This window comes from Physeter macrocephalus, chromosome 14 (assembly GCF_002837175.3).
Source record: "Physeter macrocephalus isolate SW-GA chromosome 14, ASM283717v5, whole genome shotgun sequence".
Classification (NCBI taxonomy): domain Eukaryota; kingdom Metazoa; phylum Chordata; class Mammalia; order Artiodactyla; family Physeteridae; genus Physeter; species Physeter macrocephalus.
Window position 1 is genome coordinate 11,739,831 of NC_041227.1, and position 26,015 is coordinate 11,765,845.

Sequence of the window (26,015 nt, forward strand, 5' to 3'; positions counted from 1 at the left end):
CATCAAATCTTTAACCGTGGTCATTTTTAAGTCTTTTGTCATTTACAGACAGTTCTGGGTGTACTCTGATGCTTTTGCAAAAATGTTCCTATAAAAGGGTTCATGGAAAAGACTCTGACACGTACAGGTTTCTGGTAACTGACTATACTGCTGAACTGAATGAATAAGCATTTTCAGAACTCTAATGGAAAGCTGATGAATTCATAAAAGTGCTAACAAAAGATCATGATGAAAAAAATAGAACCAGAATAAATGAAAGAGATCACAAAATTATGTTTTTGTTGATTTTTAAAGACCTCAGGTGAGTGCTGATAATTTAAAAATACATGATGTCTTTCACTGCAAAGTAAAGAAACTGTTACAGTGGAGGATTACTGGACTGAATGTCAATATTATGACATAGTATGAGTGTGTTTCGTGTTTGGTAATTGCAATCATTGTTGCTTTTGTTGTGGTCATCCATTTACAATGCTTGGTGTTAGTTTATTTATCTCTTGTAAAAAAAAAAAAAAAAGAATGTGGGGGAATCAGAAAACAAGCAACTAATGTCTTTTTTCGGGGGCGGGAATCAATGCTAGCAAAGAAGTTTTTATCAAGTGAAAAACTTCATATTTGACATCCAAGAATAAGAATCAAAAGCAAGAAATAAAACGAAACTTACCTGAAAGTTTAAACTGTAGAACAGTTTTGAGATTAGGATGAGGGAAGAAAAAAGAATCCTCAGGGCAGAGGCATCATTTGCGTGGGTGCTGCAGAGTTCAATAGTGGCCTTGGAAAGGAATTTAGGAAGACGGTTTTAGTGTATTGTAAACCTTAGTGAAAAAGCCTTGTACTAGGCTGAAACTATTCATACATCTTCTCCAAAATTTGGTTTTTAAATAGTAGTATACAGTCATTTAGGATTTTTGAAAAAACACATTATATAGTTTTAAGCTGTCCATCACAGCACTACTGTAAAGTCCAATATTAATATTTTGGACTAGATCCTTCTACTCTCCTCTGTGCATGTATATAACTATATTACACAAAACTGTCTTTATATGCACTCATTAAATAATTCCCTGCCACCTGGCCTGTAGGTTGTTTGCAACTGTTTATTATTCTAACTGCAATAAACAAGCTTATGTATACAACTTTGGGCACACTTCTAGTTTTCTGAGTTTGAGATTCTAGAATTGTATTACCAGTGCAGAACAGTATGCTATGAGTAAGAGTTTTGGAAGCCAGATAGAACTGGATACAACCCAGATTCTGTTACTCATAATAAGCATGACTCTGAGTAAGTTATTTTACTGAGCCCCCATCTCCTTATCTGTCTGTAATTAAGAATAATGCCTACCTCATAGAATATAATGAGAAAATATAAATAAAAGGCCCTCGTAATTTGTGCACACCTACAATGTAAAAGACACTCAACAAATGTTGCTAACTATATCCTGGAGTTAGAAAATATGAATATTATGGTTTTCTCAATGAAATGTCAAACTCCAGAAAGCTAGTACCATTTATAATCCAATGGACAGGACACTAGTGTTCATTTCACTGGACTCTGGCTAAAACATTTTTCCCTCACCCGTCCCTCCCTGCTCCTGGCTAAAACTTTTAAGGTCATTAAAAAGAAATAAAAATCTTTGCTAGCCCAGTAGATGAAAAATATTGACATTTTGTCCAATTTTATTTTTAAAAATAAAAATGTACTATCAGTAAGATATCCTAACCATGAAAAATCCTGTGCATACTCTGTAATTTAGAAAGTTCTGATTATCACACAACTTTCCTTTGAAAACAGGAAATGAGCAGCTTTTCTCAAGTTAGCAAAACTAGGTTTGAGGCCTGGCTTTCTTTTTTATTAGCTGTGTGATACCGAACCCTCCACTTTCCTTATCTGGAAAAAAAGGTTAACAATGCTTCTCTTTCAATCTTAAACAAGTTTCAGAAAGATATTTAGGAAAGTTGCTTATGTACTATAAGATGATGTACGGATATATAAATTAAACTCCATAAACAGTCAAATCAAAATACAGATCTATTCCTTTAGAGACACATACTCAAATACTTCAGTGAAATAATATGACGCCTGGGATTTGCTTTTAACTATTCGAAAGAAATCAAAGGGGGAGAACAAATTAAAAAGAAATAAAATTCTAGGAACCGTTAAACTTGTGTAGTCAATACATGGGATTTCATTCTACCAGCTTCTCTATTTTGGTGTAGATTTGAAATTTTTCAAAAGAAATGCAGCTCTAAACCTTTACCTATCAAATATGCTTTCAAAGCAATCTCTTAAACAAAATTTATACAAATATTCAAGCACTTTAAAATATTAAGTAATTTAAAAATACCACCAAGATGTTATCACATACCTTAAACAGATTAGTCAAAGGCAAAGCAAAGGCATCCAGAACAAGTTTAATTTCAGTCCATAACTCATTTGACTTAAATTCATGGCGATATCTAGAAAATTAAGGTGAAAGAGGTAAATTTACAAATTTTTGTTAACTGACTTTAGGTCTTCAAGGCTAGATTAGAGAAAAATCTATGGCTAGATAGCTTTCTGAAATAAAAAGGGAATTCAAGCACAGTTTATCAAGACCAGGTATTTCATAAGTAATAGGGCAATATGAAATAAACATCCTACACTTAAGAAGAAACAAACACAATAATGAGAGGCTTATGCTCTTATTCTAGAATTATCATAAAAGAATGACATAATCACAAAAATATACACAAGCAAAAATATTTGAAAAAAGTATTTTTAAAATATGAATTTATATATCAATACCTTTTAAATAAAGAATGTGCTGTGCGAAGGACTCCATTAATAACATGGAAATCTCCACTCTGAAAGTGATTCACCATTTCTGTCAACAAGTCAGGCCATTTCTGAGGGAAATCTTCTCTTCCAATAATGCTAATGGCATCACTTAACTGTGGGGAGGAAAGAGACTAATTAGATGAAAGCTCTACAAACAAGCCCACCTAACAAGCAGGGCCTCACATACCTGCTTCTGAATTTGCTCTGGGCTGCTAAGCATCAAGTGCACTATGTTAGCTTTAATGGCTGCTCGGTCGGCTTCGCAAATTTTATTTGGTTCATCTTCAACCTAAAAGCAAAACATTAATGAGCAAGTAACATAAATCCGTATCTATGATTGTATGGGTTTGCAGATAAAATAGAACCATTTCTCATTTCCTGGTTTCCTAAGAAAAACAGGAAGGTAGGGCCTTCCTTCTACATAAACGGGTCACAGATTCCTTTAATAATCTGATGGAAGCATTTTTCTGCAGAAAAATGTACCTTCCTTCCCAAATGTAAATATTTTACATACAAGTTAAGGAGCTTCTCTGACACCCTGATGCCAATTAAGAATCTCAGTTCTGTAAGTAAACTAATAAGAACATGTGGTTAAAAATCTTTATACATATATGCTACTCAGCCGATATTCATCTTCAAAAGCTTCAATTTGACCGCTACCTTAAGTCAAAGAAAGGCCTGTTCAATGAAAACTTCTTGACCATTACCAGTTTGAATGCATCCAGGACTACATCGCCCAAAGAGGTTCTGGAAGTCTCACTAGTTTTACAAATCAAGACAGAGGGATAGGGCCTGCATGTCTACAAGTAGATGAATGGATTTTTAAACATTCTAAAATTCACCAAGTCATTTCTTCACCACATGTGAGAACGCTTGACTATACAGGCTTAAAAACAATATTTACTGTTTTTGAATTCTTCTATGGAATGAGGAAAAAAGATTCTAAATAAATATTTAACCAGATTTAAAGCTGATTTTTTAGAAAAACTGACCATTTCTGTCAACTTTAATACTTTCTAAGTATCATTACTGCTATTACTAAAAACATTTCTCACTTTTTCTTTATCCTAACGCAGTTACCTCAACCCCAGCATTACTGACATTTTGGGTCAGATAAATCTTTGTTATGGGGATCTTTCTTGTGCACTGTAGGATGGTTCCCAGCACCCTCAGCTTCTACCCACTAGATGCCAGACACCCTCCCCACCCCACCCCCAGTGTGGACAACCAGAACGTCTCTAAATATTCCCAGGCTGGCAAAACTACCCCCAATTTAGAACCACTGTCATAGCTAAGGTAGGGAAGATACCCGTGTCTCAATGTATAGCTATACTGATCATTAAACTTGCAGAATAAGATTCACCTTATGATTAGAAAATACTTCCATATCCCACAAGACACAGGACAAATCCCTTATCAAAAACTTCAAATCTAAATTATTTTGCATTCTACACATGTGTAGAATGCATATATATATTAAAAAAATGTGTTTTTTTCCAGCTTTATATAATTTTTCCTTGTTTACAATAGAAATTGCTTCAATTACTCATTTAGACTGTATCTTCCCATGTAATATCTCTTCAGCAGACAGTAAGCTAAAGTTAAATTTCAACCAAACTGGATGTTAAAACGAAGTCTCACACTCTCTAGCAACCTGGGTTATGAAGCTGACTTAACTGATATGAATTTAAATAAAACAGCAACTTGGAAAAACGTCCTGTTTAACTTTTGTCAATTCTTTTGCATTCTCTACATGGACAATCATGTCATCTGAGAACAAAGACAGTTTTATGTCTTTCCAAATGGTATATTTCCTTTTCTTACTGCATTATCTTTTTTTTTTTTTTTTTTTTTTGCGGTACGCGGGCCTCTCACTGTTGTGGCCTCTCCCGTTGCGGAGCACAGGCTCCGGATATGCAGGCTCAGCGGCCATGGCTCACGGGCCCAGCCGCTCCGCGGCACATGGGATCTTCCCAGACCGGGGCACGAACCCGTGTCCCCCGCATCGGCAGGTGGATTCTCAACCACTGCGCCACCAGGGAAGCCCACTGCATTATCAAGGACATCCCTGGTGGTCCAGTGGTTAAGACTCCGTGCTTCCAATGCAGGGGGCACAGGTTCGATCCCTGGTCTGGGAACTAAGGTCCACATGCCATGGCAAAAGAATATATATAAAACAATAATAAAAAAAGACTTCCAACACAATGTTGAAAAGGAGTGGTAAGAGGGGACACCCTTGCTTTGTAACTGATCTTGGTGGGAAAGCTTCAAGTTTCTCACCATTAAGTATGATGTTAGTTATAGGTTTTTCACAGTCTTTACACTGCCGAGAAAATTCCTCTCTATTCCAAATTTACTGAGTTTTTACCATGAATGGGTGTTGGACTTTGACAAATGCTTTTTCTGCACCTAATGATATAATAATGTGATTTATCTTTTCTTAGTCGATAGGTTTTTGAATGTTGAACCAGCCTTGCATATCTGGGATAAATCCCAGTTGGTCATGGTATTTTTATACTTTTGGTACATTTTTGGATTTGACTTTTTAATATTTTGTTGAGGCGGGTCCTGCTTTTATCTTTAATCTGTGCCTGAATCGTTCAGGAACACTGCATATATCAATCTTATAAACATGCAGGGTCTTAAACTATGTACTCACAAAATACTTACAATTCTCCAGTTTCTTTTAATATAGTTCTTGAATGTTACTGAGGCACACACTTTGATAACATTATCCTGAGACTTCTCCAGTAATGTTAACAGCAACAGTGGGTAATTCTGATTTCCTTCTACAGATTCAAGAAACTTCTCAGCTGTAAAACAATTTCCATGTTAGAAGATTTGTTATTACAAACAAATCTTAAGACTTCATGAATATGTGAACTATGTATATCTCTGATTGAAGCATCATGGAAAGATTAGGATATTTTTTCCCTTAGGGAACCTATCACTTTTAGTGCCTCACTTCTCTTATCTATTAAATGAACTACATATGATGTTACATTAAATTTATATAATACCTCGGTTTTCACATCACTTTACCATCTGTTAATTCACCCGATTCTCACAAACCTGTAAGATGGCCTGATCAGATGATCACCCCATGTGAAGGACAATCTGCTTCTCAGAGAGATTAACTGACCTTAGGGCAAAATTCATACACCCCGTCTTGTTCCAGAAGGATTATTATTAGTACTATTAGTAATGGTAGTAATATTTCTTTTATAGTACTGTGATTAAGATTAAATGAGTTAATTTATGCTAATACATATTATTATTAACCATATGTGTCTGGTGCTTTACTCAAATATGTTAAGTTGTCACTACTACCCAGAGAGGTAGGTAGTATTATCCTCATTTTAAAGACAAGGCCACTCACATATATACAATGGAATATTATTCAGCCATAAGAAGAAACGAAACTGAGTTATCTGTAGTGAGGTAGATGAACTTAGAGTCTTTCATACAGAGTGAAGTAAGTCAGAAAGAGAAAAATACTGTATGATAATACATATATATGGAATCTAAAAAAAAAAACAAAAACGGTTCTAACGAACCTAGGGGCAGGACAGGAATAAAGACATAGACGTAGAGAATGGACTTGAGGACATGGGGAGGGGGAAGGGTAAGCTGAGACGAAGTGAGAGATCAGCAACTGACATATATACACTACCAAATGTAAAATAGATAGCTAGTGGGAAGCAGCTGCTTAGCACAGGGAGATCAGCTCAGTGCTTTGCGACCACCTAGAGGGGTGAGAGAGAAACGCAAGAGGGAGGGGATATGGGGATATATGTGTGCATATAGCTAATTCGCTTTGTTATACAGCAGAAAATAACACAACACTGTAAAGCAATTATACTCCAATAAAGATGTTAAAAAGAAAATAAAGACGAGGCCACTGAGGTTAAGTAAGATCACACAGCTAGAAGATTTCATCACTGAAAACGTTTTAGTCCAGTCCTTATTCTACCATACTAGCCCTCAGTTTTCTTCTTGAATTAAACATTTCTAATATCAGCAATAAATTTATACAAAGATTTTACCCATAAGTTTTAAACTCATACTACATTTAGGGATAATAAATCTCCTAGGTTTACAGATCACACCATGAAGGTTTATAGCACTTCTAATTTTTCCTGTCTTAAGCTTCACAAGGCAACATCCATTCCAAGGTTCTGATATTTACTGAAAAGGTCTGCTGTTAGCATGTATTATCTTCTACGATTTAATATCATTTAACTTCTTTCCAAATTGAGTCCCAAGAGTTTAACTTCCACACTCAAAGCCGCCCTGCTTTGTGTCTACCATGTGTTCCTTGGAAGATGAAGAATGCTGAACTGGAAAATATTTTTCAGGATGGGACACACTCGGGTTCTCTATGGTTTGTGCGGTTTACAGAAGGCTTTGGCTGCGTCAATGTTTGGCTGGTCAGTATTTTACATCCAGCAACCCCTGGGAAATGCTCTGTTCTTAACTCTTCTCAGAAACATCAATTTATTCCCACATATTGTCCCTGATTCATAAGACAACAGCACCTCAACCGTACAAAGACACAATTATTAAAAATAATTTTTATTAGACAGTGTTGGCAGAGGCTTTCTGGGAAAGTCTAAGACTAGAGCCATTAATTTCCTTTTATCCAAGAACAAATTACTTCTTTAAGCACTAACAGGAAAATCAATTTTCCCTCACAGAAATCACAAAGGCCTTTCTAGACTAGGATGGATGCATTAACATGTGTACAATTCTATGTACCATATATAACATATAAATATAACATATATGTGCATGCACTCATCTGGGTCTTCATGGGGTGCTTCCAAAATCCTCTTTATGAGAATGCACATCAGTCAATTCCGAAACAGCAGATTAAGAGCATTTCTGGTTAATACGGCTTACAAGAAGGATCATCAACTTACTACCCACAAGACACATGTGGCCCCCGGAAATTTGTTTGGTTTTCATGGTGTTTCAAAAATTTTTGAAGTTAATTGCTATCATTTAAAAACGAGAGGGACGGGCTTCCCTGGTGGCTCAGTGGTTGAGAATCTGCCTGCCAAGGCAGGGGACACGGGTTCGAGCCCTGGTCTGGGAAGATCCCACCTGCCATGGAGCAGCTAAGCCCATGTGCCACAACTACTGAGCCTGTGCGCTAGAGCCTGCGAGCCACAGCTATTGAGCCAGGGTGCTACAACCACCGAAGCCCGCAAGCCTAGAGCCCGTGCTCCTCAACAAGAGAAGCCACCATAATGAGAAGCCCTCTTGCCATGACTAGAGAAAGCCCACACAGCAAGGAAGACCCAATGCAGCCAAAAATGAATAAATAAATATTTTTTTTTTAAATGAGAGGGACTTCCCTGGTGGCGCAGTGGTTAAGAATCCGCCTGCCAATGCAGAGGACACGGGTTCGATCCCTGGTCCAAGAAGATCCTACATGCCACAGAGCAACTAAGCCCGTGTGCCACAACTACTGAGTCTGCACTCTAGACCCCACGACCCACAACTACTGAGCCCGTGTGCCACAGCTACTGAAACCCGCGCGCCTAGAGCCCATGCTATGCAACAAGAGAAGCCACCGCAATGAGAAGCCCGTGCACTGCAACGAAGAGTAGCCCCCCGCTTGCCGCCACTAGAGAAAGCCCGCACGCAGCAACAAAGAGCCAACTCAGCCAAAAATAAATAAATTTAAAAAAACGATGAGAACACTTCATATAAATATCCTTATTTTTCAAGCAAAGCTGGAAATCTGATCTTGCAAGACTGGTGTGAATCCCCCAGAGTTAGCTGGTTCCAAATAATATTTGCCCCTTAACCAAGGCACTTAACCGCCTTGGCCTGCCTCCTTCATTTACCTTTACGTGTGACTCCTGTGGGCATCTGAGTTTATAATTCTAAACTTATACTAAGTCTCTAATGAAAACTGGTCAAATTTGGGAGGGGGGAGAGAGGAGGAGGAACCCTAGATCTTAAAATATATTAATTAAATCAAACCCAACATGGTGATTTAAGAGACAGTGTCTGATTACCTAGTTTCATTCACTTAATCACTTTTTAGGCAATTAACTCTTACCTCTCTGCCCTAATTATTATATCTCTAAAACAGGCAGGTGTATAGCGATTTTCAGAAAGGTCAAGGGACAAAGCATCCTAAACTTACTAGTCCTTTTCACCCCAGAAGGGATAAAAGTTATTTTACTCAAAAAATAAACCAAAAACAAAAAAACCCACACCACCATATGTTATAGCAGCTATAAGCAGCCAACTAAAGACTTTATGGGTAGAGAATGAAAAATAAACTATGCCTAAGAATTCAAGTGTAAATCTTTTTTTTTTTTAATTTTATTTACAATCAGGCATATTGCACAAACGTTTCCCTCACCTGTCCTTTAAGAATAAATCAATCACAAAAGAGTATTTATTTTCTTTACCTGGACGTCTGATGGCAGGATCAGGATCAAGAGTTTTCTTTAAATATTCTGTTAGTGTTTGCAAATTTGCATCGCTGAGCTCCATTGTCGCAGAACCTAAAACAAAAATGAGGTCACATGGAGACACAGTGATTTACATAAAAGAATCATTTTATATTACAGGTGTCCCCCTCTCTGAAAGTCATCTACTTGTTACATTTTATGTGTGGGCTATAAGCCTTGCTTACTCTTAGCTGAGACAAGGTTCCAGAAGATAAGGTGGGCTTTTTTGAAACAGTAGTGGGATAATTTTGAGACAAAGAAGAAAAAACATACCATAAACTAAGGGTTAAAAACACAAATCACTAGATTTATTTTTTTAAAGCCTCACAATAAAAAATTAAAATTTTAAGCATCCTTAACTCTAAGGATCCCATAGAGTTCCGAGATAAAAAACTAGAATAAATTCCTTTGTGTACAACATGCAACCACAGGTATTGACAACAAACTACATACTGAGAATTTGCACCTGGGAAGATAATTTTGGGGTTCATAAGATGACAGCTGTGATTATAATTAAAAAGCAATTTTTCACACCAAAAGTGAAGTCAACAAAAGCAAAAATAAACAAGTCAGACTACATCAAACTAAAAAGTGTCTGCACGGCAAAAGAAAACAACAAAATGAAAAGACAACATACCAAATAGCAGAAAATATTTGCAAATCATATCTGATAAAAAGGCTAATTTCCAAAACAGATATATATAAAAACTCATACAACTTGGAAAACAAAATCCAATTGAAAAATGGGCAGAAGAGCTGAACAGACATTTTTCCAAAGAAAACATACAGTTGGCCAAAGGGTACATGAAAAGGAGCTCAACATCATTAAACCTGAGGGAATGCAAACCAAAACTACAATGAGATTAACACCTCACACCTGTTAGAATGGCGATCATCAAAAAGACAAGGAGGACTTCCCTGGTGGCCCAGGGGTTAAGAATCCACCTGCCAATGCAGGGGACATGGGTTCGAGCCCTGGTCCAGGAAGATCCCATATGCCATGGAGCAACTAAGCCCATGGCGCCACAACTAGAGAGAAGCCTGTGCACTGCAACAAAAGATCCTGAGTGCCGCAACTAAGACCCGACACAGCCAAAAAAAAAAAAAGCCTAGTTGGAAGACAAGATAAAACTGAAATACCAACTACAGACCTATAATCCCTTTCCTGCAGTTTTGAGATCCAAACATCTATAAACTGAGTTTTTTTTTTTTTTAACAAGTTTGTGGCAAACCCACTTGGCAACAAAACCTGGCCTGAACTGTCCGAGGCTGTAAATATAAATATCTCACTTAGTATGTAAATTTGTTTCACTAAATAATGTATTTGATTGCAGGGCGATATCCCATGCCCCACTGGGGATGCTGTATAATCTACAGCAAGTGCATTTCAAAAAAAAAAAAAAAATCTGAATTCTGAAACACTTTTGAGTGTAATTGCCAAATGAATCACACAGACAACAACTTAACTGCTCGGTTAAGAAGAGCGTCACTGGAGTATTTGTGGTCCAAGACTTCCCAGAGGCTGTGAACTTGAAGGATATATAGATTTGGATAGGCCAAGTGGAATGAGGACCCATCTCATACAGGCAATAGTGTGAGCAAAGTACAGAGATGGGAAGAATCCATAGCTCCTTTGGGGAACAGTGGACTTGGAGGCTGAGATCAGATCATATAGGTTCTCCAATACTTAGCTGAAGAATTTCATGATTTAATGTACAAGAGGAAGGCACTAAAGGTTTTTTGAAATGGGTAAAAACTTAATGAAAGTGGAATATATGTACTTTGGGCTGGTAATGGTTTACAGATTGGAGTCGAGGAAGAGAACAGAAGATCTATTAGGACACTTGTAAAATGGGGGAAGGGTCACAAACATGAACCAGGCACAGTGCTAGATGATACGCTTCACATCATTTCACACAATAACCATTTTACAATCAAGGAAGGCAACTCTGAGAGATTAACTAACTTTCCCCAAGCACACAATTAATAAAGATTAGATTCAAATCAGTCTGACCCTATAGGTCTACCCTATTCCTACTACCCAAGGATGCCTCTCAAGTGGAAATAATGACAGAGGGCTGAACTAGAGCGGAAGCACCAGCAACAGCAATAGAAAGGATGATGTGAAAAAAGACAGCCATATTAGAAGTAGGGAGAGGAAGAAGTCAAAGACTAAGATTTTGAACTAGACTGATCCAAAAAAAAAAAAGCCATAACGCTTCATGTTGTCACTAAAAAAAATAAAAAATAAAAAATAAAAAGCTAGAAAGACTTTATAAAGGGCTATAGCTAATGCTGTGCTTGTGCAGAGTACTCCTCCACAGCCAGAAACCACACCTGCTAAGGAGACTGATCTGTTCGAAACTATTTGTATTCTCGGTACAGTCGTTTTTATCATAAGGGAAGCCAATATGCTGACTGATTTAGTAGATTCCCCCACCTATAGATTCACCTCCTGTGACCCAGGGCAAACCACTCTATGGGCACGAATATCAAGTCCTGCTTAACCACACAATTTATCAAGAGGCTACTCTTTCTGGTTTTTATACCAAAAGTTTGGAAAATGCTACGCATCATATTCCCCCTCTTTTGGAGATTCACTTTTTAAAGGCTTCAGGAACTCAAAGAGTAAGTTATCCATTTAATGTTCTTTAATCGAGTTCCTCCCATCACTTGGCCAACGAACCACTTTATTATGGAACACATGTTGGAAAGCAGCGATTTAATCAATTCACTTCCCATTCTTTTTTGTGTTGCAATGCTGAATCTGTTATGAAATCATGAAAGTTTGCTGTGCCAAGCAAAACCATTTACATCAGTATATATGAGCTAAAAAAAAAAACTTGCTTTGCCACATGCAAATTATTCTACCTTTTGGGATTTATGCAAGGCAACATGTTAGAAACTCTGTGTGTTGAGGGGATTATAGATGTTAACTGAATCTATTTTGTTGAGTTTTTAAAGACACTACTCAATAAATCTGCATTTCACTAACTTTCTTCATGACAGAGTCCCATGCAATCTGGCACCTGTCAACCTCGTCTCCTACCTTCTTCTTGCCCCTATGTTCCAGCCCCCAAAGCCTTCTTTATGTTCCTCAAACCAGACAAAGACAGTTCTCTCTGCCTGTAATAACACCCTTCCTTCTAATTTGATATCAGGTATCATTCAGCTGTCAGCCCACTGTCAAATCCTCAAAAGAGCCTTCCATGACTATCATCTACCTCATCCCTATTGTACTGTTAATAGCATTTATCCTCATCTGAGAGATCTTTGACTTGTTATCTCTTATTTGTAAGCTCCTTAGGGCAGGGACTTTGTAGGTCTTGTTCCTCTCTGTATACCCAGGACCTTCAACACTGCCTGGGCACACAGCAGACATTCATTAAGCATTTGTTGCATGAACTAATGGATAAGACAGTATGTCAGCGAACCAGCTAAAACATGGATCCAGTTTGGATTGGAGACTATTCTCTGAGGATCAGTTACGAGCAGGCCCTACATAATGTAGGAACTCAGTTACACCTGTCAGATAAACAGTGACCAACTTACTGCCATAATTAGTTTCTGTTCATTCAGAAATGCTTGAAGAAAGATTTGAATTTGAAATCTGTCCTGTATTATTGTTCATATCTGCCAGTGCTAGCACTTTTGTTTCGGAGGCTTGCACTTACTGTCCTGTCTGCCTGGATATCTCTGCCCCTGGAGAGCTTTGTGGCTCACTGCCCACTTCGTTCAGGTCTCTTTGCAAATATCTCTTTTTAGAGACGCTGTCCTGGACCATCGTATCTAAAAGAGCACCCACCTCAGCCACTCTCCATTCTCTTACTCTGTTTTTCCAAGTCAATTTTATCAGGCATATGAATTGCTTTCTTGTTTACTATGCTTTTCTCTCCATTAGACTGTAAGTTCCATGTGAGCAGGGACTTTGTGGTTTGTTCACTGCAATCTCCCTAGACCCTTAAAACAGTGATGGGTACCTACTACATATTTGTTGTACGATTTTCAAAGGCTACATACCCTTTATTGAGTTTTTTTTCCCCATCAAAAAGCACTATCATTCTTCACATTTATTTTGGTCAATTGACTGTGACAAACATGAAGAACTGGAGACAACTGATTCTAAGAGCACATGACAGAGTGACCCCACAAAACAACAAAGTTGAAGTGCTAGGGTGGGACTTTTTTTTTTTTTTTTTGCGGTCGGTACGCGGGCCTCTCACTGTTGGGCCCTCCCCCGTTGCGGAGCACAGGCGGTCGGTACGCGGGCCTCTCACTGTTGTGGCCTCTCCCGTTGCGGAGCACAGGCTCAGGACGCGCAGGCTCAGTGGCCATGGCTCACGGGCCTAGCCGCTCCACGGCATCTTCCCAGACCAGGGCACGAACCCGTATCCCCTGCATCGGCAGGCAGACTCTCAACCACTGTGCCACCAGGGAAGCCCAGGGTGGGACTATTTTTAAATTAAAAAAAAAAAAAAGTGTGTAGGGGGAAAAACTGTGTGAGGCGTAGTGGGGGAGGATATAAATATGCATGCTACAACCCTGAAAGTTAAAATACTACATAAGTCCTATATTTTTAATGTTAGTTAAGGGACTAAATGTCAACAAATCCTTTTTCTATCTCCTCAGTGACAATGTCTATACACCCAATTTATAAGCTTAGCCTCGATATGGGAAAGTATGACAAATCAGGTAATTTTAGAGAATACTCCACAGGTTTTCACAAAATATCAGCAAGATCAAGGTCTAATTATCTTATTTGCCACAGGTGAAGGTGCTTTGACACTTGGAAATGTTAGCAATATATAAATGTAAAAAGTGTTATTGACTTTAAAGACTCAAACTAGAAGTGAAAAAATTCACTCTTTTGCCTTTAAATAAGGGGTGATACTTTACTTCTCCAGAGCTATTTTTGGAAATCCCTACCAATACACAAAAAATAAAAAATATGTACCACAATAAATCAATTACGACAAGCTTATCTAAATCCCAAGTTCTTCTTGTCGAAAGAATGGCTGGGCCTAAGTCTAGCCTCTTCTCACAGCCCCTCAATTACAGATGGAAGATTTTTGGAATAAAAGCTTTGCTTTCCAAGGCCATCTCACAGACATCTGTGACGTAAGTTGATCCAAGATGTGTGCCTTTTCCTTAGATATTTCCCCCACATTAGAGAACCATTCCTGAAGCCCTACATTTGGGGAAAGGGAGAGAGATCCAATAAATGAAAACTATCTGGCGCACACACACATCAAGAACATACCCCAACACCTCAATCCACCCTCTGCTTTTTTATTTATTTATTTATTTATTTATTTTTGGCTGTGTTGGGTCTTCGTTTCTGTGCGAGGGCTTTCTCTAGTTGCAGCAAGCAGGGGCCACTCTTCACCGTGGCGCATGGGCCTCTCACTATCACGGCCTCTCTTGTTGCAGAGCACAGGCTCCAGACACGCAGGCTCAGTAGCTGTGGCTCACGGGTCTAGTTGCTCCGCGGTATGTGGGATCTTCCCAGACCAGGGCTCGAACCCGTGTGGCAGGCAGATTCTCAACCACTGTGCCACCAGGGAAGCCCTGCTTTTTTTAAAAAAATAAATAAATTTATTTATTTTATTTATTTATTTTTGGCCGCGTTGGGTCTTTGTTGCTGCACGCAGGCTTTCTCTAGTTGCAGAGAGCAGAGGCTACTCTTCGTTGCGGTGCGCGGGCTTCTCACTGCGGTGGCTTCTCTCGTTGTGGGGCATGGGCTCTAGGCGCGCAGCCTTCAGTAGTTGTGGCACGTGGGCTCAGTAGTTGTGGTTCTCACGGCTCTAGCGTGCAGGCTCAGTGGTTGTGGCGCACGGGCTTAGTGGGCATGTGGGATCTTCCTGGACCAGGGCTCAAACCCGCGTCCCCTGCATTGGCAGGCGGATTCTTAACCACTGCGCCACCAAGGAAGCCCCACCCTCTGCTTTCTAATCACAAGAACATACCAATGAGATGCAAATCCAAACTTTTTACATTGTCTGCAAAGCCCTATGTGATCTGGTCCCTGGATACCTCTCCCTTCATATACTACTCTGTGCAAGCTGGATTTTCCTCAAATATTCCAGGCTTGTTCCTGTCCCGAGACCTTTGTACTTTCTATTCTCTCTGCCTGAAATGTTCTGTTCCCTCATCTTTCCATAGCTGGTCTCAGCTCAAATGCCACATCCTCAGAGAAGTCGCCTTCGTCTGTCACTATCTGAAATTATCTAGGTCATTTATTTGTATTCTTGTTCTTTCCCCCACTAGAATATAAGCTTCCCAAAGGAAGGGACTTTGTCCATTTTTGTTTCTTCATTGTATTCACAGAGATTAAGTGGATGCTCAATCAAGTTATTAAATGAATAAAGGAACAAATTAATACCAAAGGTAGAGCACTACCCCCAAACCCATCTAATACTACATAGGAAATGGTTTCCCTCTATTCCAGTCCCCAACCAGCAGAAATCAAAGTAAACAGAAGGGGAGAGAGAACTCTCTTGCACTGATGTAAAGAAATGAAAGACAAAGGGTCTTAAGAGGGAAGAGGCTGGGTAGATCAAGTCCCAAGAATTATGCAAAAAACGGAGACACACAAAAAAGGGCCAAAAATTTGACTATGGGGGCCCAAGTGGAGGAGAAAAAGAGCACTGTTAGGATCCAAGAGTAAAAAGCCCCTTTCTGTGCATTATTATTCCAAGGAATAATACTCGCGCAACTACCACGTGGCAAGCAACAGCCATCTGCGTACAGCAGTAATGAGACAGGCGAGGTCCTTGCTTTTTTACATCCTAGCAGTTGAGGAAGACAATAAACAAGTAAACTACACGTGATTCTAGAATATGATAAAAGCTGTGAAGTAACTAAAACTCGGGCGATGTGATGAAGAGTTGAAGGAAAGAGATCCTTTGAGAGGTTGGTCAAAAAAGGCGTAAGGGGAGCGAAACTCCAAAGACAGGGAACCAGCAAAGACCTGATGTTGGTAATTTCCAAGCAGAGGAAAGGCGCGTCCAAACGCTTTATGGAGGACATGAGTTCGGAACATTTAAGAAAAAGAAAGGTCAGCAGTATGGCTACAGTGGCTAAGGAGAAGAGACAGATGGGAGAGGCGGACAATGGTCACCACCGACGGGACTTTGTAAACCACGGTAGTTAACTCAGTGGATCCTCAGCCACTTTACGAAGTAGATGTTTTCAACCCCACTTTGCAGATAAGGAAGTGGAGGCCGGAGAGATGAAGAGACCAGCCCTAAGTTACACCCCTAAGGAGAGGCTAAATCTGGAACGGACCCAGGCCTTCTCATTCCAAAGCTGAATTCCACGCTCCAAACGGTATACCACGCCATAGCGTCTCCCCCAAGAGGTGGACCCCTTGTTACCGCGCAGGTGCGTGAACCCCCCGGTGCACGGACTACAAGCTAATCTTCACGAGCAACTCACCAAAGTGAGATCACGAAGCCCGTGTTAGAGTCGCGGAGAAGCCCGTGTTACAGTCGCGGAGACTGAAGCACTGGGAGGTGCCGGTCCACCGCCTCCTTAATGAGAAAGTGAGGCCAGAGGAAGAGGCGGTCGGGGCGGCTGCCCGCAAGCCCGCTCAGCCGCCGGACAGGCCTGGCTGCCGCACTCCGCTCGCGTTGCGGGTGGCCCGGAGCGCCGAGAACGGACGCGCGGGCGCCACCAATGAGAGGCGGCCTTCCCGAGCGGCGCGGCCAGTCAGCGAGGCGCTGGAGGGGAAGGGGCGGGCGCTGGGGACGCTCTGGTTAGGCCGCGCCTGGACTGCCCTCGCCCCTCGCAGGCTCGGGGGCCGCAGGGCCTGGGCCTCAGACCTGGGACGCCAAGAGGGGAGGCGAGACCCGTCGGCGAAGACTGCCCGAAGGCGCTGCCCAGGACACGGGCCCATATTCCGCTCTCGCCCAGAGGTGCGGTCCTTGCTTCCCAGCGTTCGGAAGTGCCGGGAGCGCCTCATCCCTCCCGCAGCCGGGTCCCAAGAGGCCACTGTGCCAGGCCGTGCACGCCCGCGCCTTACCTCGTGGGGATACGGGTACGGAAAAGGGAATCTCAGCCGCAGACCGTAGCCGGAAATACCCACCCCTGCTGCCGCTCCACCGCACATTCAAACCCCGGCAAAATGGCGCGGCGGCGAGGCTGTGGTCGGGACGCATGCGTGAGCGGGGCCGAGGCAAGGGGCGGGGCCGAGGGAGCTCGGCTCCACCCAGGCTGGAATCGCCAATCGCGGCCCCGCTCTGTGTGTGCTGACGTCACAAGCGACAATGCCGTTTGGCTTTGAACGCTCCGTCGGGCATCACAATGCCCATCCTGAGACGAGCACAGATTCGGCGAGTGGCCGCTGCATTGTGGCCTATTTTGATGTCAGGCACCTAGTAGGTCTTATATAACTGTTGAACGAACTGCCCAAAGTCATGTCCAAAGCGTCTCCAATCGGAGAGAACTGTCTGCCCCTCATGGAGCTTATGTTTTAGAGGGAGGAACGGAATAAACAAGGTAATTTCAAATTTGATAAGTGCTATGAGTCTTCTCATAGGATTTAAAAACAGAATGATGTGGCAGCAGTGACGTAGAATGTCAATGGGATGGCCAGAGGAGACCTCTAAACAAGTGACAATTGACTTGAATTTCAACAAGGAGACAGCTGTGGATCAGCCTGCAGAGCATTCCAGGAGGAGGGGATGCTAATAGCAAAGGCTCTGAGGCAGGACTGGGCTAGGCTGGGGCTTAAAAAATAAAGTGGAGCATGGCAGGAGATGAAGTTAGGTCAGCAGGGGCCAGATGATGCAGGCCTCTTAAGCCAGTGTTATGTCTTAAGTGCACCCATTACAGGATGACCATCAAATTTATATTTTAAAAGGTCCACCAGTTGCTGCTTGGACTGTATGGGGGGAAGACCTTGAAGCAGGGAGACCAGTGAGGAAGCTGCTGGAGGCATCCAGGAAAGAGATGTTAGGCCTGGACTAGGGTGAGTAGCAGTGCCTGTGGAGAGAAGTGGACAGCTTCAGGATATATTTTAGAGGTAGAGCCCATAGGATCTTATGACACACTGAGTGCGGGAAAGAGGAACCAATGGTGACTTATGGAAATCCCAACCCTCAGTTTTGGCCACCTCCTCTGCCTCCCTCAACAGACTCAGCTATCTCCCCTCAGAGCCCATCCCTTGGAATTGCTAGCTTGCTAATCCTGGGACTGAAAGGCATGCTATTTGGTCATCATTTGAGGAAACAAATATAGGAACAAAAGGATATAGGCACTGAGGACGGCAGAACTCTCAGCCCGTGGTGACTCCATCCAAACCTCTACACTAAGCGCTGACCAATCTCGAACATGGCTTCTAGCAACACAAGGCTGTGTCCCTAGGATGACCCCAGTGTTCCCACCCCCTCACGATTGCCTGAGAAAACTCAGTGCCACCAGGTGAATTTACTGTTTTTTTCCAACCAAGATCTGAGGATGGGCTCCAACCTCCCTTTCTTAAAGCATTTACTGAAAAGGGCTTAAAATTGTGAACTCCTTCCTCTGTCCTTTCAGAGGTATATGTATCTGTATATGTATCTCCTACACTTCAGGAATGTCTTTCTTAAGGACCTGAAAGCCCTTCCTTTGAAATGTAATCATCAGGAAGGTAGGGTCTCTGTCTCCCAGTCTCTATGGGAGGCTAGAAGCCTAACTTTGGTAATTCCCACTTAGCAGACACTGCTGGCCTCATCACATTTACACTGACCAACTCTAACTTTTCACTTGAGCCCGTTCTTTCCTTACTCCCTCATTCTCCTTTTAAAACATCCAATCACCTCCGCACAAGTCCCGAATGAGCTCAGCTCTTTCCCCACCAGTAATTACCAGTAATTACAGAATAAAATCTGTTTTCACCACTTTAACAATGTCCGGCTGTGTTTATCTTTGACTGCACCCTGGCTACAGACATGTAAAAGCAACTCCTATGTATAAAATGTAGAAAGTTGCTCTGTTTGAGTAGAAGGGTTGTAGTTATAAGTTTTCGGTAAAATTACTCACCCTCTCTCATCATAGTCCACAAACCCTACAAGATCTGGCTCCTCATCACCTTCCTCTCTGCTTCCCTCCACCCTCACCCAGCTCAGCCACCCCACCTTCCTTTCTGTTCTTCCAAGCTCCAAGCTTATTCCCACCTCATTCCTACGTGCCCTTCCCTCTTTGTCTGGAAGGCTCTTCTAGATCCTTGAAAGACTGGCTTTTCTGCACCTTCAGATTCCAGCTCAAATGTCACCTCCTCAAAGAGGCCTTCCACTTTTTTCCAAACGAAATTACCCACTCCTCACCACCCAATAACGAGACATTTAGGGTTGCCAGATTTAGCAAATGAAATACAGGACACCCGGTGCAACGTGAATTTCAGAAAAGCAATGCATGATTTTTTAGTATAAATATCGCATGGGACGTAGTTACACTAAAAAAATCATAGTGTTTATCTGAAATTCACATTGAACCAAGTGTCCTGTATTTTATCTGACAGCCCTACCCCCATTATATCATCTTCTTCACAGCATTTATCACTCCCTGCAACTGTCTCCTTTTTTTTTTTTTTGGCCGCGCCATGAAGCATGCGGGAGCTTAGTTTCCCAACCAGGGACCGAACCTGTGCCCCTTGCATTGAGAGGCCAGAGTCTTAACCACTGGACTGCGGGGAAGTCCCCAATTATCTTTTTCAATTGTCCCCCCCGCACCTGCCTAAGGACGCTATTAAAACAAGGACTTTCTCTTATTTACATCTATACCCCCAGCACCTAGCACAGCGTAGCTGTTCAATATGTTCAATAAATATTTGTTGAATGTTGAATTAAATGCCCTATATAAATAGATGAAGTCCATTGAGAAAGGTGTACATTATTAGGACACTGGTGGAAAAGATATATTTTTACCATTGCAGCAATAGTATAAGCAATCATCTTGATCATACTAATCTGCTTTCCTGGACATTTTCCTCTAGTCCTGGTGAGAGCAACTCTGATGACTTAACAGTTTTACATCCCCAAAAGCCAATCAGGAAGGAAGCTGGCTGGCATCTTGTGTCTGTCTAGCATCACTGCCCGTTTCTGTAGGAAGCCCTCAAGATGTGCCAAGGTTATCATGTCTGTGGATGTGGCTCCAGCGGGGTGCTCTCGCCTCACCCGTAGCAGCCTCAAGAACTACAGGGGCTGGGCTTCCCCGGTGGCGCAGTGGTTTAGAGTAAGCCTGCCGATGCAGGGGACGCGGGTTCGTGCCCCGGTCTGGGAAGATCCCACGTGCCGCAGAGCGGCTGGGCCCGTGAGCCATGGCCAATGAGCCTGCGCGTCCGGAGCCTGTGCTCCGCAAAGGGAGAGGCCGCAACAGTGAGAGGCCCGCAAAAAAAAAAATAAATAAATAAATAAAAACACCTACAGGGGTGAGGGCCACAGAAAGGCTTGTGGGTCCTCTCTCTCCATCCTCCGTGGGGCGTGGGTGATCCATGAAGATTCCCTGAGGATCCCCATCCTCCCTCCCCCAACGTACACACACTCTTAGGTTTGCCACAACTGCTCTTGTGCTGGAAACCAAGGAAAATAATTCAGCCATTTTCAGGAGCTAGAACTGAGTATGCATGTAGTTTTCTTTCTTTCGAAACCCTGATAAAACAATGCATATACTGTATGGAAAGATTTTCTGAAAAAAGGAAGATACTCTTACATTTTATTTGGATTCAGAAGGGCATGGACACATGTGGCTGTGCTTGGAAAGAAGAAGTCTTCTTTTGGTTCTATCTCACTTTTAAAGCCCAGCTGAGATGCAGAAAAGTGTTGACAGCTAAAATTGCGACATGTCAGATTGCTGTTTCTTACCTTTTTTTAAATGGAGGCACCTTTCTTTCTTGTGCACATGGTAGAAAATTCACATGGTACAAACAGCTTTTGGTCTGTCACTAATTAGGACATTTGCTGTAGATAATATACTGAATATTTAAGCCCTTTATGTTCTTATTTTTTAAATGTTTTTTATCTGATGTTCTCTGAGAGGCGTGTGAGTCTCCCATCGCGGTTCTGGCTTTGTCATTGTTAAAGGGTACTTCAGTCAGCTTTTGATTTATAGTTTGAAGCTGTTAGGTGGATAAAGGGTTCCTGCCCTTTCTTCCTGATGAAGTCTACCATTTGATAATGTGAAATATTCCTCTTTGGCCCTTTCAAAGCTTTCCTCTTCCAATTCTTGTCTGATATCAGTATGGTTGGACCTACTTTCCTCCTGTTAACAACTTCCTGGCCCTTCCCCTCCCCCAGTTTTATTGAGATATAATTTTTTAAAATAAATTTATTCATTCATTTATTTATTTTTGGCTGCGTTGGGTCTTCGTTCCTGCGCGCGGGCTTTCTCTAGTTGCGGCGAGCGGGGGCTACTCTTCCTTGCGGTGCGCAGGCTTCTCATTGCGGTGGCTTCTCTTGTTGCGGAGCACGGGCTCTAGGCGCACGGGCTCAGTAGTTGTGGCTCGCGGGCTCTAGAGCACCGGCTCAGTAGTTGTGGCACACGGGCTTAGTTGCTCCGTGGCATGTGGGTCTTCCCGGACCAGGGCTCAAACCCGTGTCCCCTGCATTGGCAGGCGAATTCTTAACCACTGCGCCACCAGGAAGTCCTTGAGATATAACTGACATATCTTTCAGCATCCCTTTATTGCCAGAATTCTTTCATCCTTTTGCATCATGCTAGTTAAGTGCATGGATTTGAGCCAGACTACGGAGGTTAAGACCCCAATGCCATCTGTGTGACACCGGGCAAGTTACTTATAACTTGATTGCCTAATCTCTAAAATACGGGTAATAATATTATTTTGCCTCAGGGTGGTAGTGAGGATCAAAGAGCCAATAAATATGAAGCCCACAAAAGGGCACCTGGGAAACAGCTCCCAACAGTGTTAGCTATTATGACCATTTGTTATGACCGGTGGGAGTGTATTCTTGACGCCCTCCCATTGTCCCCAGTCCTCCGTTTTCCCAGGTGTGCTACTTTAGAGCTGGGCAAGACTTTGGACCTTGGCCACTGTGCCTTAGAGGGCTCCACGCTGGCCCTCCTCCAGCCACTCCCTGCCCACAGGCAAGGGGTCCACAGGCCAAGTGGGTGCCCTTCCGTGCTCACCTGAACCTGTGCCACCCCCTTCCAGACCACATTCCAGTCGTGCAGGACCCTGGAAGTCCCCACCCTCAGGCCCTGAGCCCACGCGCAGCAACCAAGACCCAACACAGCCAAAAATAAATAAATTAAAAATAAATAAAAGAACTAAAAAACATTTTAAAAAATCCCTACATTCTTTCACCAAGAATTCACTGAGTGAATTTTATATCTGGTACTGTGTTCTGGTTGGTGAGATTGTCATAAACAAAACAGCCCTGGTTCCTGCCCCCACTCCATTCCCCCATTTCAGTGGGGGAAGACATATCAAACAGATCATTACAGATGGTGGTGAGCTCTGAGGAGGACACCAAGAAGGCACAAGGAGTTAGTGTTTCGGCTGAACCCAGGAGGAGGAACTAGCCATGAAGCAATCTAGAGAAAGCGCCTTCCAGGCAGAGGAACAGCATAGGCAAAGGCCCTGAGGCAGGAGCAAGTGTGGGACTCTAAAGAAGTCACGAATTCGTGCCTTTTTTTTGTAAATTGGAGTATAGTTGATTTACAATGTTGTTAGTTTCAGGTGTACAGCAAAGTGATTCAGATATCTATATCTATAAATATTTATATCTATATAAATATCTTTTTCATGTTCTTTTCCATTATCGGTTATTACAAGATCTTGAATATAGTCCCCTGTGTTATACAGTAGGTCCTTATTGTTTATCTGTTTTACATATAGTAGTGTATATCTGTTAATCCCAAACTCCTAAATTATCCCTCCCTCCCCACCTTTCCCCTTTGATAACCGTAAGTTTGTTTTCTATGTCTGTGAGTCTATTTCTCTACTGTAAATAAGTTCATTTGTATAATTTTTTTTAGATTCCACATATAAGCGATATCATATGATATTTGCCTTTTTCTGTGTGACTTACTTCACTTAGTATGATAATCTCTAGGTTCATCCATGTTGCTGCAAATGGCATCATTTCATTCCTTTTTATGGTTAATATTCCTATACACACACACACACACACACACCCCACGTCTTCTTTACCCATTCATCTGTTGATAGACTTAGGTTGCTTCCGTGTCTTGGCTATTGTAAATATGGCTGCTACAAACATTGGGGGTGCATGTATCTTTTTGAATTAGAGGTTTTGTCTTTTTCTGGATATATGCCCAGGAGTGGGATAGCTGGATCACATGGTAACTCTGTCTTGAGTTTTTTAAGGAACCTCCATACTGTTCTCCATAGTGGCTGCACCAATTTACATTCCTACCAACAACATAAGAGGGTTCCCTTTTCTCTACACCCTCTTCAGCATTTACAAATTGGTGACTTTTAAGGTGTGTATTAAAGTGGAAAAATGAAGGCACAAACCACAAGCGCTTACTGGCGCAACCTCGGCATCTGCTCGCTTCCTCTTACATCTTCTCTGCCAGTCACCGTTCCTTTCCTCGACTTCTGAATGTCTGTGCTAGTCTGGAAAGACTCTGAGGGTATAGCCCTACCAAGGTAGTGTAAGAGATCTGATAATGACTGTTTCTAACTCAGGTGTTTGTAATATCCAAGCAGTTCAACATACAAAACAGAGGCCTTGGAACATCAGTTCCTCAGAGACCAGGACTGTGTTCTGCTGGATGCCCTGCTGGGTTTCCCACCTCATGCACCAGATCAACCGGCGCAGTGAGATGCAGTGTGGTTGGTGTGTGTGTGCTCTGAAGACAGAGTCTGGGTCAGAATCCCAGCTCTGCCACTTCCCAATGGTGTGATCCCCTCCCTTGGTGGGCCTCTTGGGTCTCAGTGTCCTCATCTAATGCTGCGACCTTCATCATATGGTTGTGGTGAGGTTTAAAGGACTTCCTGTAGGCAAAGCACTTAGTGAGGTGTCTGGAGTGCCGTAAACATCAATAAATGTTAATGATGTTGGGACTTCCCTGGTGGCGCAGTGGTTAAGAATCCACCCACCAATGCAGGGGACAAGGGTTCGAGCCCTGGTCTGGGAAGATCCCACATGCCACGGAGCAACTAAGCCCGTGCGCCACTGCTACTGAGCCTGCGCTCTAGAGCCCGTGAGCCACAACTGCTGAACCTGCATGTCACAGCTACTGAAGCCTGCGTGCCTAGAGCCCATGCTCCACAACAAGAGAAGCCACTGCAATGAGAAGCCCGTGCACTGCAATGAAGAGTAGCCCCCGCTCACCGCAACTAGAGAAAGCCTGCGCGCAGCAATAGAGACCCAACGATCCAACGCAGCCAAAAATAAATAAATAAATTTATTTTAAAATGATGTTAACATCATTAATGTTAATGAATGAATGACATGGATAACCTGCTCAGTGCTAGTACCCCGAAAGGGCAGAAAGCACAAATCCTTCTACACAATGAGTTCTTCCTCTCTTTTGGATTTCCTTCTCATTTAGGTCACCACAGAGCACTGAGTAGAGTTCCTGTGCTATACAATAGGTTCTCATTAGTTATCTATTTTATATATAGTATCAATAGTGTATATATGTCAATCTCAATCTCCCAGTTCATCCCACCACCCCACTTTCCCCCTCGGTATCCATACGTTTGTTCTCTACATCTGTGTCTCTACTTCTGCTTTGTAAATAAGACCGTCTATGCCAGTTTTTTCAGATTCCACATATATGCGTTAATATACGATATTTGTTTTTCTCTTTCTGACTTACTTCACTCTGTATATGACAGTCTCTAGGTCCATCCAAGTCTCTACAAATGACCCAATTTTGTTCCTTTTTATGGCTGAGTAATATTCTATTGTATATATGTACCACATCTTCTTATCCATTCCTCTGTTGATGGACATTTAGGTTGCTTCCACATCCTGGCTACTGTAAATAGTGATGCAATGAACATTGGGGTGCATGTGTCTTTTTGAATTATGGTTTTCTCTGGGTATATGCCCAGTAGTGGGATTGTAGGTATAGCTGATTCACTTTGCTGTACAGTATAAACACAATATTGTGAAGCAACTATACTCCAATAAAAAAAAAGATATGAAAAAAAACAGGACAAAAGAATTCTTCCTTCCAGCTTCCATGATCTGACCACTGGCCTCTGCTACAGCATGGTGCTTGGTTCTTCTCAGAAACCCTTGCACTCTGGAGAAGGAAATCAATATGCCATTATTTAAGCTCAAATTCACTCAAGCTAAGAAGTTTATTAGAACATACGGGTATTTCTTGGACATAAATCAAGATAAATTCTTTAGGCAAATCTGAACTAGGTTAAAGGAGAGGAGGCTATACAAGCTTCATGTAAAGACTGGGAATCTCTGGGAAAAATGAAAATTGACTATTATATAAAATTATCCTCAGAGGCTCAATCTTCAGTTGAGTACCAGGTAAGGTTGGCTTGTGTCTAGAAACAGGCATTTAAAAAAATACTAAAATCGGGGCTTCCCTGGTGGCGCAGTGGTTGAGAATCCGCCTGCCGATGCGGGGGACACGGGTTTGTGCCCAGGTCCGGGAAGATCCTACATGCCGTGGAGCGGCTGGGCCCATGAACCATGGCTGCTGAGCCTGCGCGTCCGGATCCTGTGCTCCGCAACGGGAGAGGCCACAACAGTGAGAGGCCCGCCTACCGAAAAAAAAAAAAAAAAAAA

At 42.1% G+C, this 26,015-nt stretch overlaps 1 protein-coding gene across 3 annotated transcripts in view; it reads right to left on the reverse strand.

Annotated features, from left to right (window-relative positions):
- Positions 1-17,432, reverse strand: part of CSE1L (chromosome segregation 1 like) — a 42,831-nt gene extending 25,399 nt beyond the window's left edge. Inside the window, exons 1-7 of one of the 3 annotated variants that reach the window (XM_007100272.4) lie at positions 17,312-17,432; positions 9,247-9,342; positions 5,486-5,628; positions 3,003-3,104; positions 2,783-2,928; positions 2,364-2,454; positions 662-769 (exon numbers count right to left, since the gene is read on the reverse strand). In XM_007100272.4, coding sequence (XP_007100334.2) covers positions 662-769; positions 2,364-2,454; positions 2,783-2,928; positions 3,003-3,104; positions 5,486-5,628; positions 9,247-9,331 — 675 coding nt within the window. In that variant the 5' untranslated portion in view covers positions 9,332-9,342; positions 17,312-17,432. Of the gene's footprint in view, positions 1-661; positions 770-2,363; positions 2,455-2,782; positions 2,929-3,002; positions 3,105-5,485; positions 5,629-9,246; positions 9,343-16,725; positions 16,855-17,311 lie in introns of those variants that run through there. The other 2 variants (XM_007100273.4, XM_007100274.4) reach the window with 2 other exon arrangements.
- Positions 17,433-26,015: the final 8,583 nt, after the last annotated feature.